Source organism: Gigantopelta aegis, chromosome 12 (assembly GCF_016097555.1).
Source record: "Gigantopelta aegis isolate Gae_Host chromosome 12, Gae_host_genome, whole genome shotgun sequence".
Lineage (NCBI taxonomy): Eukaryota > Metazoa > Mollusca > Gastropoda > Neomphalida > Peltospiridae > Gigantopelta > Gigantopelta aegis.
Window position 1 is genome coordinate 25,246,053 of NC_054710.1, and position 27,475 is coordinate 25,273,527.

The window sequence follows — 27,475 nt, forward strand, 5'->3', positions numbered from 1 at the left end:
ATGGATTGTTTATGTGGGTTTTTTTATAAACAATTGTTGTTGTTATTGTTTTTTTGTGTGTTTTTTGTGTTGATATATAGCATGATTTTTGTTTGTGATTTTATTATGTTTATTTATACCATCAGGTTTAGTCATTCACTTGTCATCTTATCTGTTTCATTCGTGTAGGTTACGTAAACTGTCGGCTACCTTGTGCAGAGACACGGTTTTAATTACGGAACAATGTGTCGATCAGATTAAAGGGAACTACTCTAGTTTTTAAACACTACAGCATATTGTTCACTATTGGAGCTGTTTATGATCGCTGAAATCAAGCATTACTTATATTGTATTGTTTATACTATCCATTTCCGTAGACCCAAAGCGTTTCTAGCCATCCTGGTGTTCCCAGTACCATACTTTTAAAAAACGCATCAGCGTCTGAAAAGTAGCGGTTATTGGTTCGAGTTATAATATATTTTTGAAGGATATTTCCCAGTTTTAACGTCACAGTCTCTTGTTTCACCTTGTTGTAAACTTTATCGAAACAAGTTACAGGTTTGTAGGTTAACTAAACTCAGTGCCCATTGTTTACGTGTTAAAACTAGGGTCTGCTCCTTTAAATGTAAAACGCAAACTAATGGCTGGAACAATTGGCACGTTTACTGGAAAATATTAACATTATTTGCACTGGAAACTTAGTTGGTGTTTAAGAACCTCTGAAATGGCTATCGATTAACAAATCGAAAAATGAACTCACGTATATAATCAAATGCTACAATTTCAGTCTTCTCAATTATGTATGGTTCCAGAAAGGAGTCGGGTGCATAGGCGTGAATTTGTATAAGCATAATAATCGAAACATAGAGCGTAAATATAATTAATAATATTCAATGATAAATTAAAATTTCTTTTGTTTAACGAGATCACAAGAACACATTAGTAATTTTTACATACAGTCATAGAGAGGAAGCCCGCTACGTCTTTTCATTAGTAGCAAGGGATTGATGTTGTATGTATCATCTCACAAACAGGATATCGCATACCACGGCCTTTGATATTCAGTAATAAATACAAGTACAACCATGGCTAACTTGTACACGACCAGGAATCAACTAACTCTAGTCCTCACGTTCCTGATTGTGTTCCACGCAGGGACAGTTTCATGCAAGAACAAACTGTTTCAAAAAGTGTCTAATGTTCCAGACACAGACAATAGTTGTCTTCTGTCGCGTGGTCCGGTTTCAAGCCAGCTGCATTGTGCTTATGTTTGTGCCAGTGATGATCGGTGTGTTCTCTTTAATCACGATGGACACGGAGAATGTTCTACGTATTGCGACGTTGGCACAGAGTTTCAAGTTTCACCTTCATACGTCTCCGTCACAGGTAAAATTATTCGTGTGTACTTGCTTTCTTTTATTGTTTGTCCTTATTTTCGTACCTTTGCATAGACGTCCAGAGGTAAAGCACTCGCTTGATGCGCGGACGGTGTAGGATCGTCCCACTCGGTGGGCCCATTGGGCTATTTCTCGTTCCAACCAGTACACCACGACTGCTATGTCAAATGTCGTGACGTTTGCTAGCATGTGTGTGGGATGATTACAGGGTTGAAAATCAGCAGTCGCCCAGTCGCCCGTGGCGACCTTTATTGGCTAAGGGCAACTATACAGTTTACAAATATAGTCCGTTTAGGGCCCGTATTCAAATAACGACGCTTAACTGTCAGGGACTAGGAGATCCGGAAGAAAGAAAGGACACATTAACTTATATAATATACTAGACTTTTAATATTTATTATTTGCAAGATACACTTTTTTTCTGTGTAATTAGAGCAGTATATCCAAAGCCAGTTGGGTACACATGCCTTTTCAACTCATACCCCTCAAACGCTAGATGAATAGCTATTTTGTTTAATAATAACTTTGAATATAGCGTACATAAAATGAAATCAGATAGATCCGCAAATATCTGATGGAAAAATAATAACGTTAATACATTTACATCGTCCGAATTAAAAAAATCCTGATTTCTTTCAGTTTATATTGGATTGCTTTGCAGATTTTCACAATGATAAATATATAATATGTAGTGGCTTTAATCTAGTATTAAATCAACATTTAGATACAAAATAGTATGTACATGCTAATTACCCAAAAGCTCAAAAAACTAAATTCATTGAAAATATGGAATTGTTTGATTTGAAAGACCCATTTAGATAATTGTATCCAAACTTTCGAAGATACACACGGCGAAAAAAGGAGACCTTTAACTTTGTTAAACTGTACTTATAAAATAGCTTCTGGGTATATAGCTAACAGAATAAAGCAAGTACTAGATAAAATAATAAACAAAAACCAAACTGGCTTCATTAAAGGAAGATACATTGGGGAAAATATAAGACTACCATACGATATTATGCATTATACTGAAACACATAACATGGCAGGGTTACTGTTACTAGTAGATTTTGAAGAAAAAAACCCCCCAAAAACAACACATTTGACTCAGCAGTATGGCCTTTTATATCTCGGGTAATGCAAAATGTTTTGTTTTTGTTTTTGTTTTTGTATTTTAGTTGTGTTTTGTTGTTTAGTGTTGTTTTTGTCTCAACCATTTCATTTAGAAAGGGGATGCAGACAAATGGACCCACTGTCGCCATACACGTGTATTATATGCACCGACAGTCTGGCAATTCATGTTAGAAATGGTACATCAATTAAAGGTATAACTATAGATAAAGACGCATAGTTAATATCTCAATATGCGGATGATACTAGTTGTATTATTGATGGATCACCTTTATAGTACACTAAGAGTTCTAGATGATTATGTTCATATTTCAGGCTTAAAATAAATTATTGAAAATTAAGCGCTATCTGGATAGGAGGTAAAGAATTTTCCAAATATGTTTTTCACCAAGCTAGATGGAAACTAGCTTGGGGGGGGGGGGGTAACTGAATGTAAACTACTTGGCATTAAATTCCCAATCATATTAGAACAAATCGGTGAAATCAATTATGACCCTAAACTATTGGAAATCCAAAAGTTAATAAAAAAACATAGTCTGTGAGAAAATAACTGTTTTAGGGCGAGTAACGGTTCTAAAAATATCAGTAATACCGAAGTTAAAGCACATCGTAATGGCATTACCCAATCCAAATTAAAAAACAGAAGTAATAAAACATCTGAATACATTAAAGATAATTTGGTAGAATAAACCAAAAAAGATAAAGACAACTTTAATAACACAAGACTATAAAAATGGGGGTATAAAAATGATAAATACAGATAATTGTATATACCTTTAGAATGGGTATTGGTTCGAAGACTGTTTTCAGAAAACTCAAAATGGATAACCCTATTTAAATGAGTTATATGTATATCCGCAAAATGATCCACTGTTATATGGAGATAATTTTATTGTTCGCAAAACACTGCAAATAAAAAATGTAAAGATACTCTGGTAAGTTGGGCAGAAATACAACAACAAAGTCCTAATAATGTAGAAGACATACTTGGAACAAGTATATAGTTTAACAGTAAAATATTAATAGATGATAAACCATATTTGTATAAAACTTATATTGGTAAAAACATTATTTTTTTATAAACGATTTATTAGACGAAAAAGGAAATGTTTTAATATATGACCAGTTTGTTGAAACATACCATATAACTGAAAATTCCATCGACTATGCGTCATTAATAAACGCTGTCAACTCAGTCACATATAAATTAGGCCAGTTAAAAGACGATCATTTTAAATCATATAAAACTTTAAAACTGCAACTGTTGTTAAATTGTAAGAAGGGTGCATAGACATGCATGATATTTTAAACTTTCAGTATATAAAGCCAAACGCACAGAAAACCAATATTCAAATGACGGTTTCTTATTTGAAAAAGCTGATTGGGAAAAAAGTTATGTTTTACCATTTCGATGTGTGGGAGATTCTAGGCTTCGATGACTTCAGTATAGATTACTGTAAAACATGCTAGTTACTAATACTTTTCTATACAAAATTAAGTACATTAATTCTGATATATGCAGCTTCTGTAATAATCTTCCTGAAACAATACAACATTTATTTTTCGATTGTAATAAGGTACAGATTGGATATTTAATCGAACAGAATCTATAATTCATTTTAATAAAAGTATTATAATGTTTGGTTTGGTAAAGAATAATAAAAGTGATTTTATAAACTGGTTAATAATTAATATAAACTATTATATCAATAGTATGAAAATGCAAAATACATGTTTAGTTATTAACGCTGTTCATGGCATAATTCAACAGAAATTTCAAATGGAAAAGTATATTATTTTAAAAACTGGTAAATACGATGCATTTAATATTGAATGCGCAACGTGAACACTATGTTATTGAGGTTTAAAGATAATATAGACAAGTAACAGGTTGTTTGGAAAAACAGAAGATTCAGACTACATTTTAGCACAGATATAATACTTTCATTTAATATATTCCGTATATTTCTGGTAAATGTGTGTACATGTGTGAATATATGTATCATATGTATTTATATGAATTTTAACTTGATTCATTATGAAGTTGCATGCCAATTCATTGGTGTCCTTTTGACACAAACGGAATGTATACGGCGAACATATGGTTATTATTCATCAAAGGACATTTTAGTTTTGATTTTGGACCTGAAGTTAAATTGGAGGGCTAGTTGAATGCGAGAAGGGCCATTAATAGTTTTCTTCAAATGGCCCTGCTGGTGACCATGGTTTTCATGTTAATTTTCAACGCTGTGATTAATATAACAGATTTCTTAATACTAACGGGAAAATGTAGAGGGTTTCCTCAAAAATACTAAATGTTTGAAATCCGATAGCCGATGATTAATGAAGCTAGTTTTGACGTTAAACAAAACAAACTTGAACCTTTTTCTTGTCTTTGTTTTTTGTGTTTTATTGACGTTTGTCGTTTGTTTGTTTTCTTGGGGGGGGGGGGGGTGTAATTGTTCTTGTTTATTGTATTTACATATATTGACATATATAAATACATTTATCAATGTACACCTTCTTTTCATTTAGCGTTTTGTCCTACGCCTCCTCCGATCGCCAACGGACAGGTGGTCTACGATTCACTGATGTGGAATAGCGGCGCTAACTACAGCTGTAACGACAACTACTTCTTCTTTGGACGCAGTAACTCGAGTGTGTGTCACGTGAATGGGTCGTGGACTGGACTTCGCGGTTCTTGTGAGTCAAATGTGAGTGATGTCCCATAGCATTAACATGTATGCACTGTTTAATTGCAGCATACGTACAAGATATAGAGACTTTGAATGAGACATGTACTCACACACACACACACACACACACACACACACACACACACACACAGAGAGAGAGAGAGAGAGAGAGAGAGAGAGAGAGAGAGACAGAGAGAGAGACAGACAGACAGACAGACAGACAGACAGACAGACGGAGAGTGAGAGGGATAGTGAGAGGGAGGGGGAGATGGGGAAGTGAGAGAGGGGAGATAAATAGATAAGGAGAGAGAGAGAGAGAGAGAGAGAGAGAGAGAGAGAGAGAGAGAGAGAGAGAGAGAGAGAGAGAGAGAGAGAGAGAGAGACAGACAGACAGACAGACAGAGAGAGACAGAGAGACAGAGAGACAGAGACAGAGAGATGTTGAAATACTGAGACGACTACATGAGTTTTGTTTTTACGGCGGAGACCCTAGTTTCAACCCATGAAAATGAATATTAAGTTTAGTTAATCTGCAAACCAGCAAGACACATTTAGATAAGGCTATAACAGAGAGAAGCTAAAGTATGCGATGTTCAAACAGGGAAATACTGTCTAAAATAACTAAAGCGTGTCTTATTAACCAGTACTTCTTAGACGAACGTGCGTGTTTAGAAACTAGGATCTGTCACTTTAATAACTGCTTTGTACTAATGAAGCTGTAGTTTTCACCGTGCATCTTTTTTCAGACTTTACCGTTCCATGGCGCTCTCCTTGAAGCGGTGCATGCTGGCTGGATGGTTGAAATCTTGGGCACGCCTCTCAATGAGGCCCGGTCAGTAGATCTCTTGTTCAATAAACCGATAGAAAGATGCCAGAAATATAACATGCATTTCTTTTAATTAAGTAATAATTATCAACTGATAGAAGGGTCGTGACGTCACAGTACAAAACTGCATTTTATAATGATGCTAAATGTACAACTGATGGAACTAGAACATATTTCTGACACTTGCCCTTTTGTAGATGATTTTCTGACACCCCTCTTAAGAAAAATCGTGTCAGGAAACCCATCTACATAATGACTAGACTCAGAAACTATAAAAACATTTTCTTGATGTTAAAGGGACATTCCTGACGTTGCTCCATTCTAAGATATTTCCGACTAATAAAACATTTCTCTGATGAAACTTGCATGTTAAATATATTTTCTTGTTTAGAATATCAGTGTCTGTATATTCCATGTGTTTCTGGTCGTCTTAATATTTGCAAGAAGCCTAAACTGGATCAAATAATTTCGTACGTACGAAACAATCGTTTTTAGGAAATTAAATTAAATTTAACCTAGTACAAATATTAGAACGATCAGAAACATGTTTAATATACAGCCACTAATATTTTATGCAGAAACATATATTTGATATGTAATTACAGTCGTCAAAAAGTATCTGTTAGTCGATAACATCTTATAAATTGCAGCAAACTCAGGAATGTCCCTTTAAGATATAATTTGTTTTTTTATGTTATATATTTTTTTTATCCCCACGATACAAACACGGTTGTATTAACATCAACATTTCTATTTGGACAACAAGGTTTATGATTCAACCTTCAACGATTTGTACCACTGTAAAAACAACCAAACACAATGATAAGTTGCATGTAACAACATACCAAGGTTTTTCTCCCAATAGTTTCATTTCATTACAAGTTATTTTCGTGCTTATAACCAAATATGGTTCAAGCACGCTGTCCTGAGCACACACCTCAGCTGTATGGGATGTCTGTCCAGGACAAATGGTTAGATGTTACTGGTTAGTGAGAGAGAAGAGGGTGTAGTGGTCTTACGCCTATCCATTTAGTCGATAAAACTCGCTCTGGGTGGGAGCAGGTACCGGGCTGCGAACCCAGTACCTACCAACCTTTATCTCAGATTGCTTAACCAGGACACCACCGAGGCCGGTAGTGTTGTATCAAAGTAAAGGTGATGATGTTGTTTGTTGTTGTTGGGGTTTTTGGTTGTTTGTTTGTTGTTGTTTTTGTTTTGGTTTTTTGTTGTTGTTGTTTTTTGGGGGGTGTTGTTGTTGTTTTTTGTGTGTGTTTTTTTGCTGCTGTGTTTCAATCGTTAAATTTGGCAATCTTTAAACAACTTTAATTTAAAAATTAACAATTTCTTCGTAAAGCTCCAGTTACACCGTTCAGGTGTATGACTATGGCTACGGAGACCCACAGTGATTAACATCGGGGGGAACTGTGGGTAGCCGTAGTGAACCGTACCCATCCGGGATGATCCGTGACGAAACGTAGATCGCCACGGTTGTTTTAAGCTGTTTAAAACGTTTACGTTTAATTTGCGTTGTAAATATAAAATAAAATAAAAGTATTATTAAAAGCGGCCAAGTGTGTATCGTTTTATACAGTTATTAACCACCGGTAACAATAAGGAATTGAATAGCCTAGACAAATAATTAGTGCAAGTGAATACAATTAGAGACCGGTTAATGCAGGATAATAGTTAATGTAATAAATGTAACTTATCACTTCATTTGTCCATGATTATATATAAACCACACCCACCATTGTTTTGCACGTGTATTTTGTATAACTACGTTGTATTATTTATGTTATGTATCCAGCTGATGAGTTGTAAAACTCAAAGCAAATAAACAACTTGAACTTAAAAACTTCCGTGGCTTACCGTAGCTCGCCGCCTGTGAATGCATATCGTAGTGCCACGGTAGTGTAATCTTAGTGTCACCGTACACCCTTTCTTGGCCATCCGTGGCCATCCGTGGTTCACCGTGAGTGTCTACTCTTACGGTGACTTAATCTGTATCCTATCCGGCCGCGAGCAACGCGAGCGATGCGAACGATTATTTTACAAAGCATTGATTTCAGTTGCCGTATCCTAATAAGACGCGTGCGATGTGACACATTTATCCGTCGTGCCGTACGCGTACGGTTAGGATACGTCGATTCAAATCAGTGATGTCTAATAATCGTTCACATCGCTCGCGTCGCTAGCGGCCGGTTTGGGTACAGTTTTTTTGCCCACTGGACAGGATTATCAAGCTTTTGCACTGTGCTACAAAAATCTGTCTGACCCTAGGGCTAGATAAATCTGTCGGACCCGAAGGCTAGACGATTTCTAAATACGCGTGACGTCACAACTCATGCTTTACAACGTCAATCATTGGCGTCATAACTCATTGTTTTCAGAATTCTGTTTGCCATTTCATGTTGTATCATTGTTTTAAAATATTTAGACAAATTAATATTTTCAACTTTGTATATATTGGTAAGTTGTTACATTTTTATGTCGTTGCATGAGGTGGACTACATTTTCCCTGCGTATAATTAAATGAATTTGTAGGTAAACTGTTTACGAATCGTTCTACAATAAACAAACCGTCGCTTACACAATTAATGTTTTGTTACTGAAATTAAATGGGCAAGAAAAAAATCAATCACCGTTGTGATCTGCGACGAATGCAAAAAAAAGGCTAATTAATCTTACTCTTGTAAATACCTTATGATCGGGATCGTGTTGATATATTTTTAGAAAACACATTCGATACATTACCGTGCAAAACAAGAATGCATTGAATTTTTTAAATTGGATTTTGACGAGAAAAAACATGGCGGATTAGCATATGCATTGTGGGTGATGCGATTTAAAAAAAAAAAAAAAATAAAAATCAGTTAATTTATAAATACATGAACAACATAAATGTGTTTTGCCACATATCGTTGTCTATTAATATATGAATAAACAAAATAATATGATAAACAAACGAAAATTTACGGAATGTTTCGACATGATTCGTAAACACAAATTTTAGTTGATGATAATTTAAAACAAATACTAATGTAAATAAGTATACAGCCTAAATGATGTCAAATTGTTTTTTTCTTGAAACAATGCATTTTTCGCAAAGAATCTAACAATATTTTTATTCCATCGATTGACTACCTTTTCTGTAGGCCTAAGTATTTAATATTTGAAAAAATGCGATATTTACACCTCGGATGCACGATGTTGACATTGGTGATATTACATTCTGGTCCACCCCGTGTCCTAACGCCGGTGCTTAAATGGTGCTTTTAAATTAACTAGTGCAACTGAAATGGGTTAACATTCGAACCATAATATATTTTGCTATCTAGTTTGCGTTAATCACAAGTGATTATTTGAAGCAACACTAAATTACTTTGAACTAACGCTATAATGGAAAACAAAGAGAGAAGCTGTATAGTTGACGACAATGCAGTGTTATCGATCAGAATAAGTCTGACAAATTACACGAATTTCCTAATTCATCGCTGATATCAAATCTCAACACTATTTCTTGTCGTTGTATTGTTCAATTATTTCTGTTGATGGTCAACGTTAATAAATTGTGTTTATAACCTTTTTGCTTAACGCTTCTTTGACTTGTCCTGGTAACACATCAACTAAAATGACGGCAGCTGTCAAATTAAGAAAGTAACTATAAATGAATGCCGGCAAGTCTGCAGAAATAATAAAATACTATATGCAAAAAAATAGTGAAGTATATCTGTAAGTAAGATTAATCATTATTGTATTGCTACTTTGTCAATTACTAAAACGTTTATCGAAAACAACACTAACAATACGCCTACAATTAACGATGTTTAGCCCGTCCTATCCTCCTACAAAAATATATTTGTAAATAATTTCAGTTTGGTTTCACGTAAGACGAAAAGTAAGTGTAAGAGTAGGTCTATTGTTTTGTTAAATCCAAAAAACATTTAGTTTTCTTCATACGTCAAACCAAACTGAAATTATTTACAAAAAAAACAACAAAAGAAACACACACACAAAAAACACATACAACCCCCCCCCCCACACACACACACACACACACACACACAAAACACACAACATTTTCGTAGATTGGTGGGACTGACTATAGGTGTGACCATTACGAAATAATATCCGAACCACGTCAACAATTACGATAAAATGTAATTATTCCTACTTTTAATTACCAATATAATTATATTCCTCACATTTGCGAAGACAGAAATCGTGGGAACAAAAAACATTACAGTAACACAGATTCCACATACCAGTTTGTAAAGACAGAAAGAAATACGTTTTATTTAACGACGCACTCAACACATTTTATTTATACGGTTATATGACGTCAGACATATGGTTAATATACCAGATTGTAACCATGCCGTCTATTTCGATTTCGCCGAGATCTCCTAGGACAATCTGCCATTTTACTTTATTATGGAATACTCTTCAAGAAGGGTGGAATCCTCTCAAGTATGTGACGTAATGAATGTGACGTCATCACGATTGCATTATATCGTAATCAAAGCATCTCATGACGTGTTATGCACGTTACATAATTCCATCCCGCCGTTCAATAAATACGTAACGTTGTAAAAGTCCAAACGTCATTGTTAACAACTACGATAAATTACTCGCCTACCTTTAATGACCGTTAGATCCCCCCCCCCCCCCACCCACCACCACCACACACACACACGCACATTTTGTCAAGACATAACATCTTGAAAAACACTATTATAATGACACAGATTTCACATACTAAATTATACTCATGTCACCTTGGAGAAAAAGTCTGTAATTTTTCGCCGTCTGTCATTTTTTTTTTTTTTCTTTTTTTTTTCTTTTACAGAATACTATTCAAGAGGGGTGGAAGCCTCCGAACAATGTGACGTAATGAATGCACCGCGTACGCGCATAACTCGGGAGATACTAACAAATCACCCATACGCTAGGAACCGAATGTCCGTGGGCAAACACACACGCACGCACGCACGCACACACGTGTTTACTCACCCACCCACCCCCGCCACACACACGTATTTATACAGCGTATTTAATTTTCTCTCTTGCGCTCGTTTCTAGGTTTCACCTAGTTAATATTAACCGTAGCAGCACCGTGTCAGACTGACGTTTTGGACACCATTGGAGCTAGAGCTACGGTGAGCTACGGTTCATAGCCCCGGGACCTACCGTGGGATACCGTGGCCATCACCGGGACAGTGTGACCGGGGTTTTAAAATAGCAGATAGTATACTAGCTGTTATAAGAGTTCCACATTCACTCCTCATGTTTACTAATTCCATCAGAATTATTTTGCTAACAATGACAAGCACTGTTTGAGTTTACTTTCGTTTGACGTGTATATGAACACACATTCTAAGAGCACTGCTACATCAATACCTGTCAGCAAACAAGCCCAGAAAAGAAATATGCATATATCCTAAGTCCACATCAATATTTCAAGGTATTGTAACAAAAACATCCGGAAAAACAAGAGTAAAACTTGAGCTGTAATTGTACATGATAAAGTTAAACACAGAATATCAGCTCACTATATCAAGGCATTGGAGAGAAAGAAACAACAACAACAACAACAACAACAACAAATCTAGAAATCTGTAGGTGGAACATATATAGAACGCTACATACATTGTTTTCGTTTCCTATTTTGCGCAATGATATAGGCCCTATACCACGAGTGGTATTTTTCTTTGCCCAAACTAAACGAGTGCAATACATAGGATGCGAAAACAACGTATGCGAAGTTCTGTATTTTTTTAAAATTTAAAGTCATAACAACACTTTTATGGATTTACTTAAGGCCACCGCAGATCTTTGAAACAAGGTGCAACTGAAATTGTTGCGTCATTGCATCGTGTGCGCTAGCCTGCGATGCATTTTTTGTTGCATGCAACTGAAATTGCTCAGATCAAACATGTTTTATTTTATTGCATGTAATTGCATCTAATTGCACGATGTCGCATACGTGTGCGCCTTCAATGCAACAAAACGTTGACGCAGTAATTTAAACTGCCAATGAACGGATAGATAGTGATCACACGACTCAAAATGGCAGCCTCCAGCAGCATGTGGTCTACAGAAAAAGAAGATGAATTAGTGGTGATGTGGCAGACAATGCCAGGTCCTTTAACCACAGCATCCCCTGAATATAGCAACAGGGCTAAAAGGGAGTTGTGTCTTGCAGAGATGGACTCTGCACTTGGAATACCAGATAGGCTATGTTTATATAGGTTTTCTACACAAACTGTGTGGTTATATCCTAAAGGACTAAAAGGCGTGCGTGGCGAATTCAGTGCAACGTTACGTAAATTCAGTCTTCTACGTCATAACAAATATGTTGTAGAACATATCTCGATGACCACCGTCGAAACAAATACGGGGGAAAAAACGCCATTTTGACTGTCACGTGATCATTGCTAGACTAGAATTGCTGGTTGTCGCATGTGTGTGCGGATCAGTGCAACGAGAAAACAAGTTGCTTGCAATCATGCAATTTCAGTTGCATGCGACAAAGTTGCAAATGTCTGCGGTGGCCTTTAACGTTAAGAATCGTACTCTGCGGCAGCCTTGTGTAATGTTTCAAATACAATGTGAGATAATGTTTAAATCATATATGACGTCAGTAACAAAAAGGCGCTAACTCACGTAAAAAATACAAACGGAATTCCCCATTTAATAGGTCCGGTTCAGATCGCACAGATGTACTATGCAAGACAAATTTATCACACGACTTGAAAATGTCTTTATCACTATAGTAAGATTGAATAGATACGTAATAGAGACAAATGGACACGCATGCAGGCAGACAGATAGACATATAGACCGAGTTGAAAGCTGTAATTCCCTCCGGTTGGACCGGTAGGGGACTAATAATTAACTTATCTCACGTGCAAAATACCTTACCCCTTGCAATGTATCCCTGCTATAACATTGAATTTTGTTTAATATATTGAAATATTTAATGAAATTCCAGAATACGTCTGGGTGTAATTAACTTGTTTAGTTGGTTTATTTAGCCTTATTAAGTGATTGATCCGAGTGCTGCTGATCATACTTGTTGTTATAGTTACGTTATTATTATTAGTAGTAGTAGTAGTAGTATATAGTAGTAGTAGTAGTAGTAGTAGTAGTAGTAGTAGTAGTAGTAGTAGTAGTAGTAGTAGTAGTAGTATAGTAGTAATAGCAGTAGTAGTAGTAGTAGTAGTAGTAGTAGTATAGTAGTAATAGCAGTAGTAGTAGTAGTAGTTGTTGTTGTTGTTGTTGTAATAGTAGTAGTTACTATTAGTAGTAACAGCAGCAGAAGCAGTAGCAGTAGTAGTGTTGTTACTTTTATTAATAATAATATTATTATTATCATTAATATTAAAGTGAAGTTTGTTTTATTTAACGACACCACTAGAGCACATTGATTTTGTATGTTATCATCGGCTATTGGACGTAAAACATATAGTCATTCTGACACAGTTTTTAGAGGAAACCCGCTATTGCCACATGTGCTACTCTTTTACGACATGCAGCAAGGGATCGTTTATTTGCGCTTCCCACAGGCAGGATAGCACAAACCATGGCCTTTGTTGAACCAGTTATGGATCACTGGTCGGTGCAAGTGGTCTACATCTAACCATTGAGCCTTGCGGATCACTCACTCAGGGTTTGGAATCGGTATCTGGATTAAAAATTCCATGCCTCGACTGGGATCTGAACCGATGGCCTCACCACGATGCCACCGAGGCCGGTGTAAACGGAATGCAAGTCCGTAGGAATAGTTGTCTGGCCGGAATTAGTCTCCTAGGAATGCAGGTCCTAGGTCTAATATACCTAGGAATGCAAGTCCTAGGACTTACGTTCCTTAGGAATACTGGTCTGACTGTCAGGATATTAAGTCCGGGTCGGACTTGCATTCCTGGACAATCAAAACTTAAGTTCGGTGGTACATATACAAAATCAATTATAAATGTAAACAAAATGAAAAGCAGTTTCCTTTCTGGTTTATTTAATTAACTTGGGATACTGGCGCCTCTCCTTATTTAAATATTTTCTGTTTATTCCAATATTTTCCATTTATATCATTTGCAAGAGTATGTACACATTTTGTTGACCTTATTACACGAGCAAAACCAAGGTATTTATTCATTGCGTGTTGTTCCAATTAATAAATGTTTAAACTCGGAAAGATTATCCATAATTCGAAGCATATATTAGTTCTCGCATATAAGTATAACTTGCCCAACTGATATACCAACACAATTATCTGTTAGACATTACACTGGTATTTGATAATAATAATAATAATAATAATAATAATAATTCAACTATGAAAATGTGATATTTGCGTTATATAAATTATCTTATATAATTTTTAAGTCTGTGCCTTTTTGTCAATAATGTTGCAGGCGCGTGTACGTAAGGTGTGGGGTGGGGTGGCGTGGTCTAAACACCCCTCTTCAAAACAAATTTCTACCTGTCACAGTCTAGACCTCCCCACTGCATAATTTACTGAACATGTGCCTGCTTTGTCAATTTCGCTCATTTTCAAAACATAATTTGGTCTAACATATGACATATCAGACTCTGGGCTCTATGATATCTTAGTCCCAACCAACCATACCATCGATAACAAATTACGTTAAATGGTTACCATTAAGGTTTATCACTTAATAGAAATAGTGGGGTTTAGCAGCTCAATGGGCCATTACACCGACTAAGACAAAACAGTAACCCCTGAACAATCACACAGTCAATAATATGCACACACAATTTACAAATATATTTTTTAAACAGACTAACTATTCATGACACTTTTACACCTGACAGTTTTGGTCACAATAGGCATTCAGGCTCCCTTTTTGGGAGTAGGGGTAGGGTCAGGCTGAGTTTTATTGTCCGAGTGAAACGAAAATGTCCGAATCTGGAACACAATGTATATCTATATTCGCAAACAAATCAGTCTTCATTTTTACATGGATTACAACTAATATTTTGAGTAGAATGTTGGAAATACATGGTGAAGATTTCAGGCCAGCTTATTTTGCCCGAAAGTGTCCATTGCCCCCCCCCCCCCCCCCACACACACCAGCACTGGGGGAGTGACCCCCCCCCCCCCCCGCGACCCCACCTCCACCCAGTCTCAAACGCTTATGATGTTCCTAACGGCCAGGTATAACAATACACAGACCCTTTCCCCAACTCGTCTCTTATGCTTATGATGGTCAAAACTGCCATAAGACAGTCAGTAATAATTAATTTCAAGTGTTTTGGTGCTATTTTTTAATTGTTCATCAGTAAAAGGTAATGTTTCATGCTTATTATTCCTGTTATTTTTATATTGTAGTAGGGCCTAACTGGTCATTATAGTACTAGTTATTAGTACTAACTACTAGAACTAAGTACATTTTCAAAGTTTTATTTCAGGGATTTACAGGAATCACACACACACACACACACACACACACACACACACACACACACACACACACACACACAGACAGACACACACACACACACATATATACTCTTCAAAAAAAAAAGAAACGCATAGAGCATATTTTTTTATAACATTAATTTTGAAATAACACAATAGTGAATGTTTTAGTATTATCTTATTCTATAGCTAGTGGATATGATATCATGCAATTCTGAAGCTGACAAAACGCATGATTTGACGTCAGCACGTGCAAATATGTTTTTCACAATATCCATAATAATGGGTACAGAGCTCACATTTATCACGACACATGCACTACCCCTTGACAGAAAATTGACTTACATTCACACACGCATTATCGATAGTGTCGCTACGTAACGTTGAAATTATGCCCAGACTGACAGAACCACAACGTAACAACGCAATTGGCCAGATGGAAGCCGGGGAATCGCAATCAACAGTTGCACGTCTTTTCAACACATCTCAGATTACAATATCTAGGCTTTGGCACCGTTATCAGCAAACTGGAGTGTCATGTGACCGCCCCAGATCCGGTCGTCCCAGAGTTACCACACCGGCGCAAGACAGATACATACGTCTACGACATTTACGTGACAGATTCCTAACTGCTTCATCATCAACTTCTGCCATACCTGGGATGCGAAGAATTTCGGACCAGACCGTAAGAAACCGTTTATGTGAAGCCAGTATCCGAGCAAGAAGACCAGCTAGACGGATAATTTTAACCGCGCATCATAGGCGTCTACGGCTTTCATGGTGCAGACGTTGTCTGATATGGCGTCGACAGCAGTGGCGAAGAGTGGCTTTCAGCGACAAGTCGCGTTTTTTGCTTCAACGCGCCAACGGCAGAGCTAGATTTTACCGACGACGTAACGAGCGTTATGCCAATAAGTGTGTGTGGCAGGTGGACAGATATGGAGGGGAGAGTGTTATGGTATGGGCGGCCATCACTTACACTGGCAGAACAGACCTTGTACATGTCCCAGGTCAGCTAACAGCCCAACGTTACTGCAACGAAATTCTCCAGCGTCACGCCATACCTTTTATCAACATAGAAAATGTCATCTTCCAGCACGACAATGCACGACCACATAGCGCACGTATAACAACAGACTTCCTGAATCAACACAATGTCGGATTGATGCCATGGCCTTCAAGATCACCTGATCTTAACCCCATCGAGCACCTGTGGGATGAACTAGATCGACGTTTACGGCAACGTAATCCTGCGCCACAAACGCTACCCCAGCTGCTCCAGGCAACAAACATGGGCTACAATTCCCCAGCCTGTGATTCAAGCATTATTTGATTCCATGCGTAGGAGGTTCCAAGCCGTTATTGCTGCTCATGGGGCTCATACTCGATATTAGTGTCCATGACCGTGACCTTGATACAGTGGCCTAATCCTGTTGATTTGATAGACGATTTCATTCCGAGTGATGTAATAAGCAAAATATCGGAAATAAATTCCAGAGGAATAGGAATACTAGGATTGAAAGTCCTGTGGACCAGGAGTACCAGGAATAAAAGTTCGACGGACTTACATTCCGAGAAATCCACGTCCCACATACTTAAATTCCGAGAAATCCACGTCCCACAGACTTGAATTCCTAGGAATACAATTCCCTCGGACAAAGATTAAGACAATCACAAATAATCAGATTGTGGTTTACCGTCAAAATATAAACTTATAAAACATATTATTAAAACTTATGTTGGTATATACAGAAATTGTCTTTTGTTATTCGCCAAATGTTAAGTTTTTTGGAGTTACCAGTTTTCATATATATATATATATATATATATATATATATATATATATATATATAATATAACAATTTCGGGGTACATATTGTTTTTTAGATATATATTTCTACGTGTTGAACACATTAACACATAGCCTACGTTATATCTGTAGTTGCATTATATACGTTTGAAAAAAGCAAGATATTCGTCCTACTTTAATATGCTGACAAAAATGTAAGACGATTAAAAACATTCACTCACGCATCTGGTCCACAAGTCTATGACGTAAACAAAAATAATTAAGTTGATACTTAAACTTAAAAATAATATTTTGGCATTGTGATTTGAACCCACAGTAATCTTAAGAGACTCGTATACTTATCCATCACACTACGAGGGAAGGCTGCCAAAACCTCACTTTTTTTCTCGCGTCTTTCTGGCAGCTCGTGCAAATTGCAGAGTATAACAAACGGACATCTTATTTGCCGGACTTGTATTTCTGTCACTGTTGTAGAAGGAATTTAAGTCCGGTAGGGATACAAGTCCTAGGATAAAAACAACAAATAAATCAGGTATGAAAGTCCGGATAGGACTATGGTTCCTAAGCTATGGAGGTCTGAAAGGACTATTGTTCCTAGGAACCGAGGTCCTACGGTCATTAATATTGATATTATTACTTTTATTATTATGATTATGATGATGATGATGATGATGATGATTTTTTTTTTTTATTATTTTTTATTATTGATATTATTCTTATTATTCTTATTCTTCTTCTTCTTCTTATTATTATTATTGGTAGTAGTAGAAGTGGTGGTGGTAGTGGTGGTAATAGTGGTAGTAGTAGTAGTAGTAGTAGTAGTAGTAGTAGTGGCGGTGGTGTTGGTGATAATAGTGGTGGTTGTAATAGTGGTAGTAGTAGTGGTGGTGGTGTTGCTGGTGTTGGCAATAGTGGTGGATGTAATAGTCGTAGTAGTACTAGTGGTGGTGGTGGTGGTGGTGGTGGTTGTAATAGTGGTAGTAGTAGTGGTGATGGTGGTGGTGTTGGTTTTAATAGTGGTGGTTGTAATAGTGGTAGTAGTGGTGGTAATAGTGGTAGTATTAGTAATGGTGGTGATGGTGGTAATGGTGGTAGTAGTAGTAGTGGTGGTGGTGATGGTGGTGTTGGTGGTGGTAATAGTGACGGTTGTAATAGTGGTAGTTGTAATAGTGGTAGTAGTAGTGATGGTGGTGGTGGTGTTGGTAATAGTGGTAGTAGTAGTGGCGATGGTGGTGGTGTTGGTGTTAATAGTGGTGGTTGTAATAGTGGTAGTAGTAGTGGTGGTGGTGGTTGTGGTAATAGGGGTAGTAGTTGTGTTGGTGTTGGTAATAGGTGTAGTAGTAGTAGTAGTAGTAGTGGTGGTGGTGGTTGTCTTTGTAATGTTGGTAGTAGTAGTAGTGGTGGTATTGGTGGTGGTAATAGTGGTAGTAGTAGTGGCGATGTCGGTGGTGGTTGTGGTAATAGTGATGGTTGTAATAGTAGTAGTAGTAGTGGCGATGTCGGTGGTGGTTGTGGTAATAGTGATGGTTGTAATAGTAGTAGTAGTAGTGGCGATGGCGGTGGTGGTGGTGATAATAGTGATGGTTGTAATAGTGGTAGTAGTAGTGGCGATGGCGGTGGTGGTAGTAATGGTGATGGTTGTAATAGTGGTAGTAGTGGTGGTGGTGGTGGTGGTAATAGTGATGTTTGTAATAGTGGTAATAGTAGTAGCGGTGGTGGTGGTGGTGGTAATAGTGATGGTTGTAATAGTGGTAGTAGTAGTGGCGATGGTTGTGGTGATAATGGTGGTGGTTGTAATAGTGGTAGTAGCAGTGGTGGTGTTGGTAATAGTGGTGGTTGTAAAAGTGTTGTTGTTGTTGGTGGTGATGGTGGTGGTAATAGTGATGGTTGTAATAGTGGTAGTAGTAGTGGCGATGGTCGTGGTGTTGGTGGTAATAGTGGTGGTTTTAATAGTGGTAGTTATAATAGTGGTAGTAGTAGTGGTGGTGATGGTTGTGTTGGTAATAGTACTGGTTGTAATAGTGCTAGTAGTAGTGGCGATGGTGGTGGCGGTGGTGGTAATAGTGCTGGTTGTAATAGTGGTAGTGGCGGTGGTGGTGGTGGTTGTAATAGTGGTGGTAGTAGTAGTGGTAGTAGTAGTGGTGGTTGTAGTAGTGGTGATGGTGGTAATAGTGGTAGTAGTAATAGTAGTAGTGGTGGTAGTGGTAGTATAGTAGTTAGTAGTAGTATGTGTGGTGGTGGTAGTAATAGTAGTAGTGGTGGTGGTGGTAGTAGTAGTAATAGTAGTAGTAGTGGTAGTAGTGGTAGGTAGTAGTAGTGGTAGTAATAGTGGTGGTGGTAGTGGTAGTAGTAGTAGTAGTAGTAGTAGTAGTAGTAGTAGTAGTAGTAGTAGTAGTAGTGGTGTTGGTGGTGTTGGTATAGTAGTGGTTGTAATAGTCGTAGTAGTAGTAGTAGTAGTAGTAGTGGTTGTAATAGTGGTAGTAGTAGTGGCTATGGTGGTGGTGTTAGTAGTGGTAGTAGTAGTAGTGGTAGTAGTAGTAGTGGTGGTGGTGTAGTAGTAGTTAGTAGTAGTAGTAGTAGTGGTGGTAGTGGTGGTGTAGTAGTAGTAGTAGTGGTAGTGGTGGTGGTGGTGGTAGTAATAGTGATGGTTGGTGGTAGTAGTAGTGGCGATGGTGGTGGTGGTGGTATAGTAGTGATGTAGTAGTGATAGTGGTAGTAGTAGTGGCGATGGTGGTGGTGGTGGTAGTAGTGATGGTAGTAATAGTGTAGTAGTAGTAGTAGTGGTGGTGGTTAATAGTAGTAGTAGTGGTGGTGGTAGTAGTAGTAGTGGTGGTAGTGGTAGTAGTAGTAGTAGTAGTAGTGGTGGTGGTGGTGGTAATATTGTTGTAATGGTGGTAATAGTGGTAGTAGTAGTGGTGGTGGTGGTAGATGGTGGTAAAGTGGTGGTTGTGGTAGTTGTAGTGGTGGTGTAGTGGTTGTAATAGTAGTGGTGGTAGTATGGTGTAGTAGTAGTAGTAGTAGTAGTAGTAGTAGTAGTAGTAGTAGTAGTAGTAGTAGTAGTAGGTAGTAGTAGTGGTAGTGGTAGTGGTGGTGGTAGTGGTGGTAGTGTTGGTAGTGGTGGTGTAGTAGTAGTAGTAGTGGTGGTGGTGGTAGTAGCGGTGGTGGTTGTAATAGTGGTAGTAGTAGTAGTGGTGGTGTAATAGTGGTAGTAGTAGTAGTAGTAGTGGTGGTGGTAGTAGTAGTAGTATGTGTGATGGTGGTAGTGTAAGTAGTAGTAGTAGTAGTAGTAGTAGTAGTAGTAGTGGTAGTAGTAGTGGTAGTAGTAGTAGTAGTAGTAGTAGTAGTAGTAGTAGTAGTAGTAGTAGTAGTAGTAGTAGTAGTAGTGGTAGTGGTGGTGGTAATGGTGTTGGTGGTAATAGTGGTAGTAGTAGTAGTAGTAGTGGTGGTGGTGGCGGTGTTGGTAATAGTGGTGGTTGTAATAGTCGTAGTAGTAGTAGTAGTGGTGGTGGTAGTTGTAATAGTGGTAGTAGTAGTGGCGATGGTGGTGGTGTTGGTGTTAATAGGGGTGGTTGTAATAGTGGTAGTAGTAGTGGCGATGGTGGTGGTGTTGGTGTTAATAGTGGTGGTTGTAATAGTGGTAGTAGTAGTGGTGGTGGTGGTGGTAATAGTGGTAGTAGTGGTAGTGGTGGTGGTGGTGGTGGTGGTGGTGGTGGTGATTGTGGTAATGTTGGTTAGTAGTAGTAGTGGCGGTGGTGGTGGTAATAGTGAGTGGTTGTAATAGTGGTAGTAGTAGTAGGTGGTGGTGGTGGTCTTAGTAGTGATGGTTGTAGTAGTAGTGGTAATAGTAGTATTGGTTGTGATAATAGTGGTAGTAGTAGTGGTGGTGGTGATGGTAATAGCGGTAGTATTAGTGTCGATGGTGGTGGTGATGGTGGTAAAGTGGTGGTTGTAATAGTAATAGTTGTGGTGGTGGTGGTGGTAATATTAATAGTTGTGGTGGTGATTGTAATAGTGGTGGTGGTGGTGGTGGTTGTAATAATAGTAGTAGTAGTAGTAGTAGTATTAGTATTAGTATTAGTATTTTTAGTAGTAGTGGTAGTGGTAGTGTTGGTGTTAATAGTAGTAGTGATAATGGTGGTGGTTGTAATAGTGGTAGTAGTAGTGGTGGTGTTTGTGGTGTTGGTAATAGTGATGGTGGTGGTGGTGTTGGTGGAGGTAATAGTGACGGTTGTAATAGTGGTAGTTGTAATAGTGGTAGTAGTAGTGGTGGTGGTAGTGGTAGTAGTAGTAGTGGTAGTGGTTGTGGTGTTGGTGTTAGTAGTGGTGGTAGTGTAATAGTGGTAGTAGTAGTGGTGGTAGTAGTAGGTGGTAGTGGTGGTAATATTGATGGTTGTAATAGTGGTAGTAGTAGTGACGATGGTGGTGGTGATGGTGGTAAAGTGGTGGTTGTAATAGTAATAGTTGTGGTGGTGATTGTAGTGGTGGTAGTATAGTAGTGGTGGTGGTGGTTGTAATAATAGTAGTAGTAGTAGTAGTAGTAGTAGTAGTATTAGTAGTGGTGGTGGTTGTAATAGTGGTAGTAGTAGTGGTGGTGGTGTTGGTGGTGTTGGTAATAGTGGTGGTGGTGGTGTTGGTGGTGATAGGTTGTAATAGTGGTAGTTGTAGTAGTAGTCGTAGTAGTAGTGGTGTTGGTGGTGTTGTTGGTAATAGTGGTAGTAGTAGTGGCGATGGTGGTGGTGTTGGTGTTAATAGTGGTGGTTGTAATAGTGGTAGTAGTAGTAGTGGTAGGTGGTGGTAGTAGGGGTAGTAGTTGTAGTGGTGGTTTGGTAGTAGTAGTAGTAGTAGTAGTAGTAGTGGTGTAGTGGTAGTAGTGGTGGTAGTAGTGGTGGTGGTGTTTGTCTTTGTAATGTTGGTAGTAGTAGTAGTGGTGGTGGTGGTGGTGGTAATAGTGGTAGTAGTAGTGGCGATGGCGGTGGTGGTTGTGGTATTAGTGATGGTTGTAATAGTGGTAGTAGTAGTAGTGGCGATGGCGGTGGTGGTGGTGATAATAGTGATGGTTGTAATAGTTGTAGTAGTAGTGGCGATGGTGGTGGTGATAATGGTGGTGGTTGTAATAGTGGTAGTAGCAGTGGTGGTGTCGGTGGTGTCGGTAATAGTGGTGGTTGTAAAAGTGTTGGTGGTGGTGGTAATAGTGATGGTTGCAATAGTGGTAGTAGTAGTGGCGATGGTCGTGGTGTTGTTGGTAACAGTGGTGGTTTTAATAGTGGTAGTTGTAATAGTGGTAGTAGTAGTGGTGGTGGTGGTGATGTTGGTAATGGTACTGGTTGTAATAGTGCTAGTAGTAGTGGCGATGGTGGTGGCGGTGGTGGTAATAGTGCTGGTTGTATTAGTTGTAGTGGCGGTGGTGGTGGTGGTGTTGGTGCTAATATTGATGGCTGTAATAGTGGTAGTAGTAGTGGTGATGGTGGTAATAGTGGTGGTTTTAATAGTAGTATTGGTGGTGGTGGTTTTAATAGTAGTATGTGTGGTGCTGGTGGTTGTAATAGTAGTAGTGGTGGTGCTTGTAATATTAGTAGTAGCAGTAGTAGTGGTGGTGGTGGTAGTGGTAGTAATAGTGTTGGTGGTAATGGTGGTGGTAGTAGTAGTAGTAGTAGTAGTAGTAGTAGTAGTGGTGTTGGTGATGTTGGTAATAGTGGTGGTTGTGATAGTCGTAGTAGTAGTAGTAGTCGTGGTGGTTGTAATAGTGGTAGTAGTAGTGACTATGGTGGTGGTGTTAATAGTGGTGGTTGTAATAGCGGTAGTAGTAGTGGTGGTGGTGGTGGTAATAGTGGTAGTAGTAGTGGCGATGGTGGTGGTGGTTGTGGTAATAGTGATGTTTGTAATAGTGGTAGTAGTAATTGCGATGGCGGTGGTGGTGGTGATAGTAGTGATGGTTGTAATAGTGGTAGTAGTAGTGGCGATGGTGGTGGTGGTCTTAATAGTGATGGTTGTAATAGTGGTAATAGTAGTATTGGTTGTGATAATAGTGGTAGTAGTAGTGGTGGTGGTGGTGGTAATAATGGTAGTAGTAGTGGCGATGGTGGTGGTGGCGGTGGTAATATTGATGGTTGTAATAGTGGTAGTAGTAATGACGATGATGGTGGTGATCGTGGTAAAGTGGTGGTTGTAATAGTAATAGTTGTGGTGGTGATTGTAATAGTAGTGGTGGTGATGGTTGTAATAGTAGTAGTAGTATTGGTATTAGTAGTATTAGTAGTATTATTATTATTAGTAGTAGTAGTAGTAGTGGTAGTGGTAGTGGTTTTGGTGATAATAGTAGTAGTGGTAGTGGAGGTGGTGTTGGTGATAATGGTGGTGGTTGTAATAGTGGTAGTAGTAGTGGGGGTGTTGGTGGTGTTGGCAATAGTGGTGGTGGTGGTGGTGTTGGTGGAGGTAATAGTGATGGTTGTAATATTGGTAGTTGTAATAGTGGTAGTTGTAATAGTGGTAGTAGTAGTGGTGGTGGTAGTAGTAGTAATGGTGGTGGTGGTGGCAATATTGGTAGTAGTAGTAGTAGTAGTGGTGGTGGTGGTGGTGGTGGTGGTGGTGGTGGTGGTGGTAATGGTAATGGTGGTAGTAGTAGTAGTGGTGGTGGTGGTCGTGGTTGTAATAGTTGTAGTAGTAGTAGTAGTAGTAGTAGTAGTAGTAGTAGTAGTGGTGGTGGTGGTAATAGTGATGGCTGTAATAGTCGTAGTAGTAGTGGCGATGGTGGTGGTGTGGTAGTGGTGGTAATAGTGATGGTTGTAATAGTGGTAGTAGTAGTGGCGATGGTGATGGTGGTTGTGGTTGTGGTAATATTGATGGTTGCAATAGTGGTAGTAGTAGTAGTGGTGATGGTGGTAATAGTGGTGGTTGTAATAGTAGTAGTGGTGGTGGTGGTTGTAATAGTAGTAGTGGTGGTGGTGGTTGTAATAGTAGTAGTAGTTGTTGTTGTAGTAATAGTAATAGTAGTAGTAGTAGTAGTAGTTGTAGTAATAGTAGTAGTGGTGGTGGTGTTGGTGGTGGTAGTGGTAGTAGTAATAGTAGTAGTAATTTATTATTATTATATTTATTATAGAATGACGATCGAATTACGGTATAGCGGCAGTTACAGCGTGATCGACACTGATGTTCGCTTCCATTTCGGCACATTTGTAAACAAAGTAATCCGCAGCATGTATAACGAAAATGGGTGGAGTCATGAAGAATCGACTCAACCGTATTTCCCATTCCAAGTAGGAAGACCGTTCAACCTCACACTGGTCCTGGAGACGTCTCGAATTCAAGTAAGTCAGACTGTCATCAATGGTTGGTACATTCCAGTCATGGTGATCAACACACGCACAAAAGAAGAAGAAGTGTTAAAATGTGTATTGTTTAACGACACAGCTAGAACAAATTGATTTATTAATCATCGGCTGTTGGATGTAACTTTGACAGTAAGCCATTGAGGAAACCTGTTACATGTTTTCATTGGCAGCAAAGGATAGTTGATATCCATCATCATCATAGCACATAGCAAAGCCTCTTATATACCAGTCGTGGCGCACTGGCTGGAACGAGAAAGAGACCAATAGGCCCACCGACGGGGATCGATCTCAGACCAAAGCACATTAAGGACGACAAGGAATCTTTTATATACACTTTTCTCACAGACTGGAAATCACATACCACGGCCTCTGACCAGTTGTGTTACACTAGTTAGAACGAGAAAAAAACAAACAAACAATCATTTGATGTGGTTCGATCCTACAAATGAATGAATGAATGTGTAACGACACCCCAGCACGAAAAATACATTGGCTATTGGGTGTCAAACTATGGTAATGCAAATAAATAAAGTGATGATCAACATTCAAGGTTTAAACAAGGTTTAAACAAAAACAGTGTAAAGAACAGTGTAAAGAACTGTGCAAAAACACAAATATCACATAATTTTACGGATACTGAATTTTACTAAAAACTTCAATTTTGTGCTGTATTGGCCATTCTCAAAGAGAATGTTACACCTCTGCACCACGGTGAGGTTACAGTACACGCAGGGGCGGTCCTACGAAGCAAGCATCTCAAGTGAACGCTCAACCGACTGAGCTAAATCCCGCCCCTTATTAACATGAAACACAAGAATTACGCATTGTATAATTTGGCATACCTATCGATTCCACCAGTAGTTTTGAATGTCCGTGCAGTTTGTGCAGAGTGTATTCCAGGTGGAGCCTCACAGAACCACGTCTTAAAATGACCATGGTTATGGTCATAGGTTTAACGTGCATATTCAGAACAAGCTGTATTAGTACACACCTGTTATGGGCGCAGGTGTCTATTTTCGCCGGCTCCTCCGTCCAGGACAAGACTTCCAACAATCCCCCGCGCCTGCTTATAAATACTTGGAATGAGTACATTGTGTTTTACGAAATTGTTCACATACAAATTGTCTTAAGCCCAACAACCTATTAACCAATGCATGAGGACTGTGAATTTTATATTTAGCATCAATGAATTATATAAATAATAGTTTCATATAGTTACCTTTTATGACACCCTATAGCCGATGTGTAGGTTTGTGCTGGAATGCCATTAAGCATTCATTCATGTATTCGCATCCATTCATTCATGTATTCGCATCCATTAATATATGGCTATATGACATCTCCAATGACAATTTTAGACTCATACATCAACTATGGTTAAACTGTTAACACAGTGTAAGTTATTCTTGTGTTGTTTTACCGGAATGTTAAGTGAATAACAGAAGTCACAAGTTGGCTTGTAGGATGCATTTCCCTTCCCAACATGAAGCGTAGAAATACAGATAAAAATATAGGTCTCAGCTCTTTGGTGAATGATGCACATGACTCCCGATAGAGTTGACATTGCGACTGTGAACCTCGAAGATACGAACATCAGAGCTGCTTTCCTTGGGTCTCCGTTTCATATATAGAAAACATAATATTTATAATATACATATATTTGTGTACACGAAACTGCCATGGTTTCTAGTCATTAGATGTAAAGCTGGGGACAACAATTAAAATTCATAACGTCCTTGATTGCTGTAATTTAGTTTCACACTAATTGGCGTTATTGCTAGACCATATCTAACTAAAAACTAAGTTATTGTATAAATGTCATGTGCAAAATTACAATTAAATGAATCGTACATACACAGGTAAATATATTAATTTCATCTGGATATAGTTGTAAATGTTGCACTGTGACAATATTAACAGATTCGAAATTATAGTGAAAAACAAATGCGACGCCAAAAGTTAAGTGGCTTTCAAGAAAAAAAACGACTTTAACGTTTTAGCCAATTCCATATTCAGCAGGTAGTCACGTGTTGTTTAGTGGAACACCCGCTATATAGTGAAACCTCTCAAAACCAGACACTACGTAAACCGGAATTCACCCCAAATCGGGCGTATATCACGGCCACTTGTTAATTTGGTTTGTTTTGTTTCTTTACCGCATCCTGTTGGTGTCCAGTTTAGTATTGTGTATATAGATAATAACTAGATAATGACGTAAGATATTGGATTTATCTTGTGAAGCTAAGAATGGAATTTCTCATTCGGCCTGAACATGATAAAGCCGATGTCATACGCCATTAACTTGTTATTATATTTATCCTACAGCCCATAAAAGTTAAGGGGAAAAACTGTTGTTTATGTTGTTTAAGTTACATTACATTGTACGATGGCATAGAGGTCGTGGTTAGCCTTGCAATTTGCTGGCGATTCGGTGCCACAGATTCGAGTCCCAGCAACGACATGGGGCCATTTGTGAGACCAGAAAGGATTTATTTACCCCCTGAGCCAGTGCGTTAATATCTATGTATGTAACAGTCAACCTCGATATACATACAATATATAGATATTCATACATCAATACATACATACATACATACATACATACATACATTGTATATTTATTCCGACATTTAAACACATATTTTTGTTTTCTTTAGATCTACGTGGATGGAGTGTTCTTCGTTACCCGACTGTATTACGGTGTTGACTTCACGCTGATTAACGAGGTTACGATCTTGAGGGGAGCTACCGTTGAATTAGTTAAAATATATAACTGATCTTAGAAAAGAAACCAGCACTGTTTGTGATATAATCATCTACTTGTAACACATATACACAATGGAATGAAACATCAAAGGTTATTCTG

At 38.3% G+C, this 27,475-nt stretch overlaps 1 protein-coding gene across 1 annotated transcript; it reads left to right on the forward strand.

The window, feature by feature from the left end:
- Window positions 1–989: 989 nt before the first annotated feature.
- Window positions 990–27,475, forward strand: LOC121386189. The gene is made up of 5 exons (XM_041517021.1): window positions 990–1,365; window positions 5,043–5,221; window positions 5,950–6,035; window positions 24,378–24,585; window positions 27,267–27,475. Exons 1-5 carry the CDS (start codon window positions 1,065–1,067, stop codon window positions 27,384–27,386), a joined length of 894 nt encoding a protein of 297 aa, XP_041372955.1. The 5' UTR covers window positions 990–1,064; the 3' UTR covers window positions 27,387–27,475.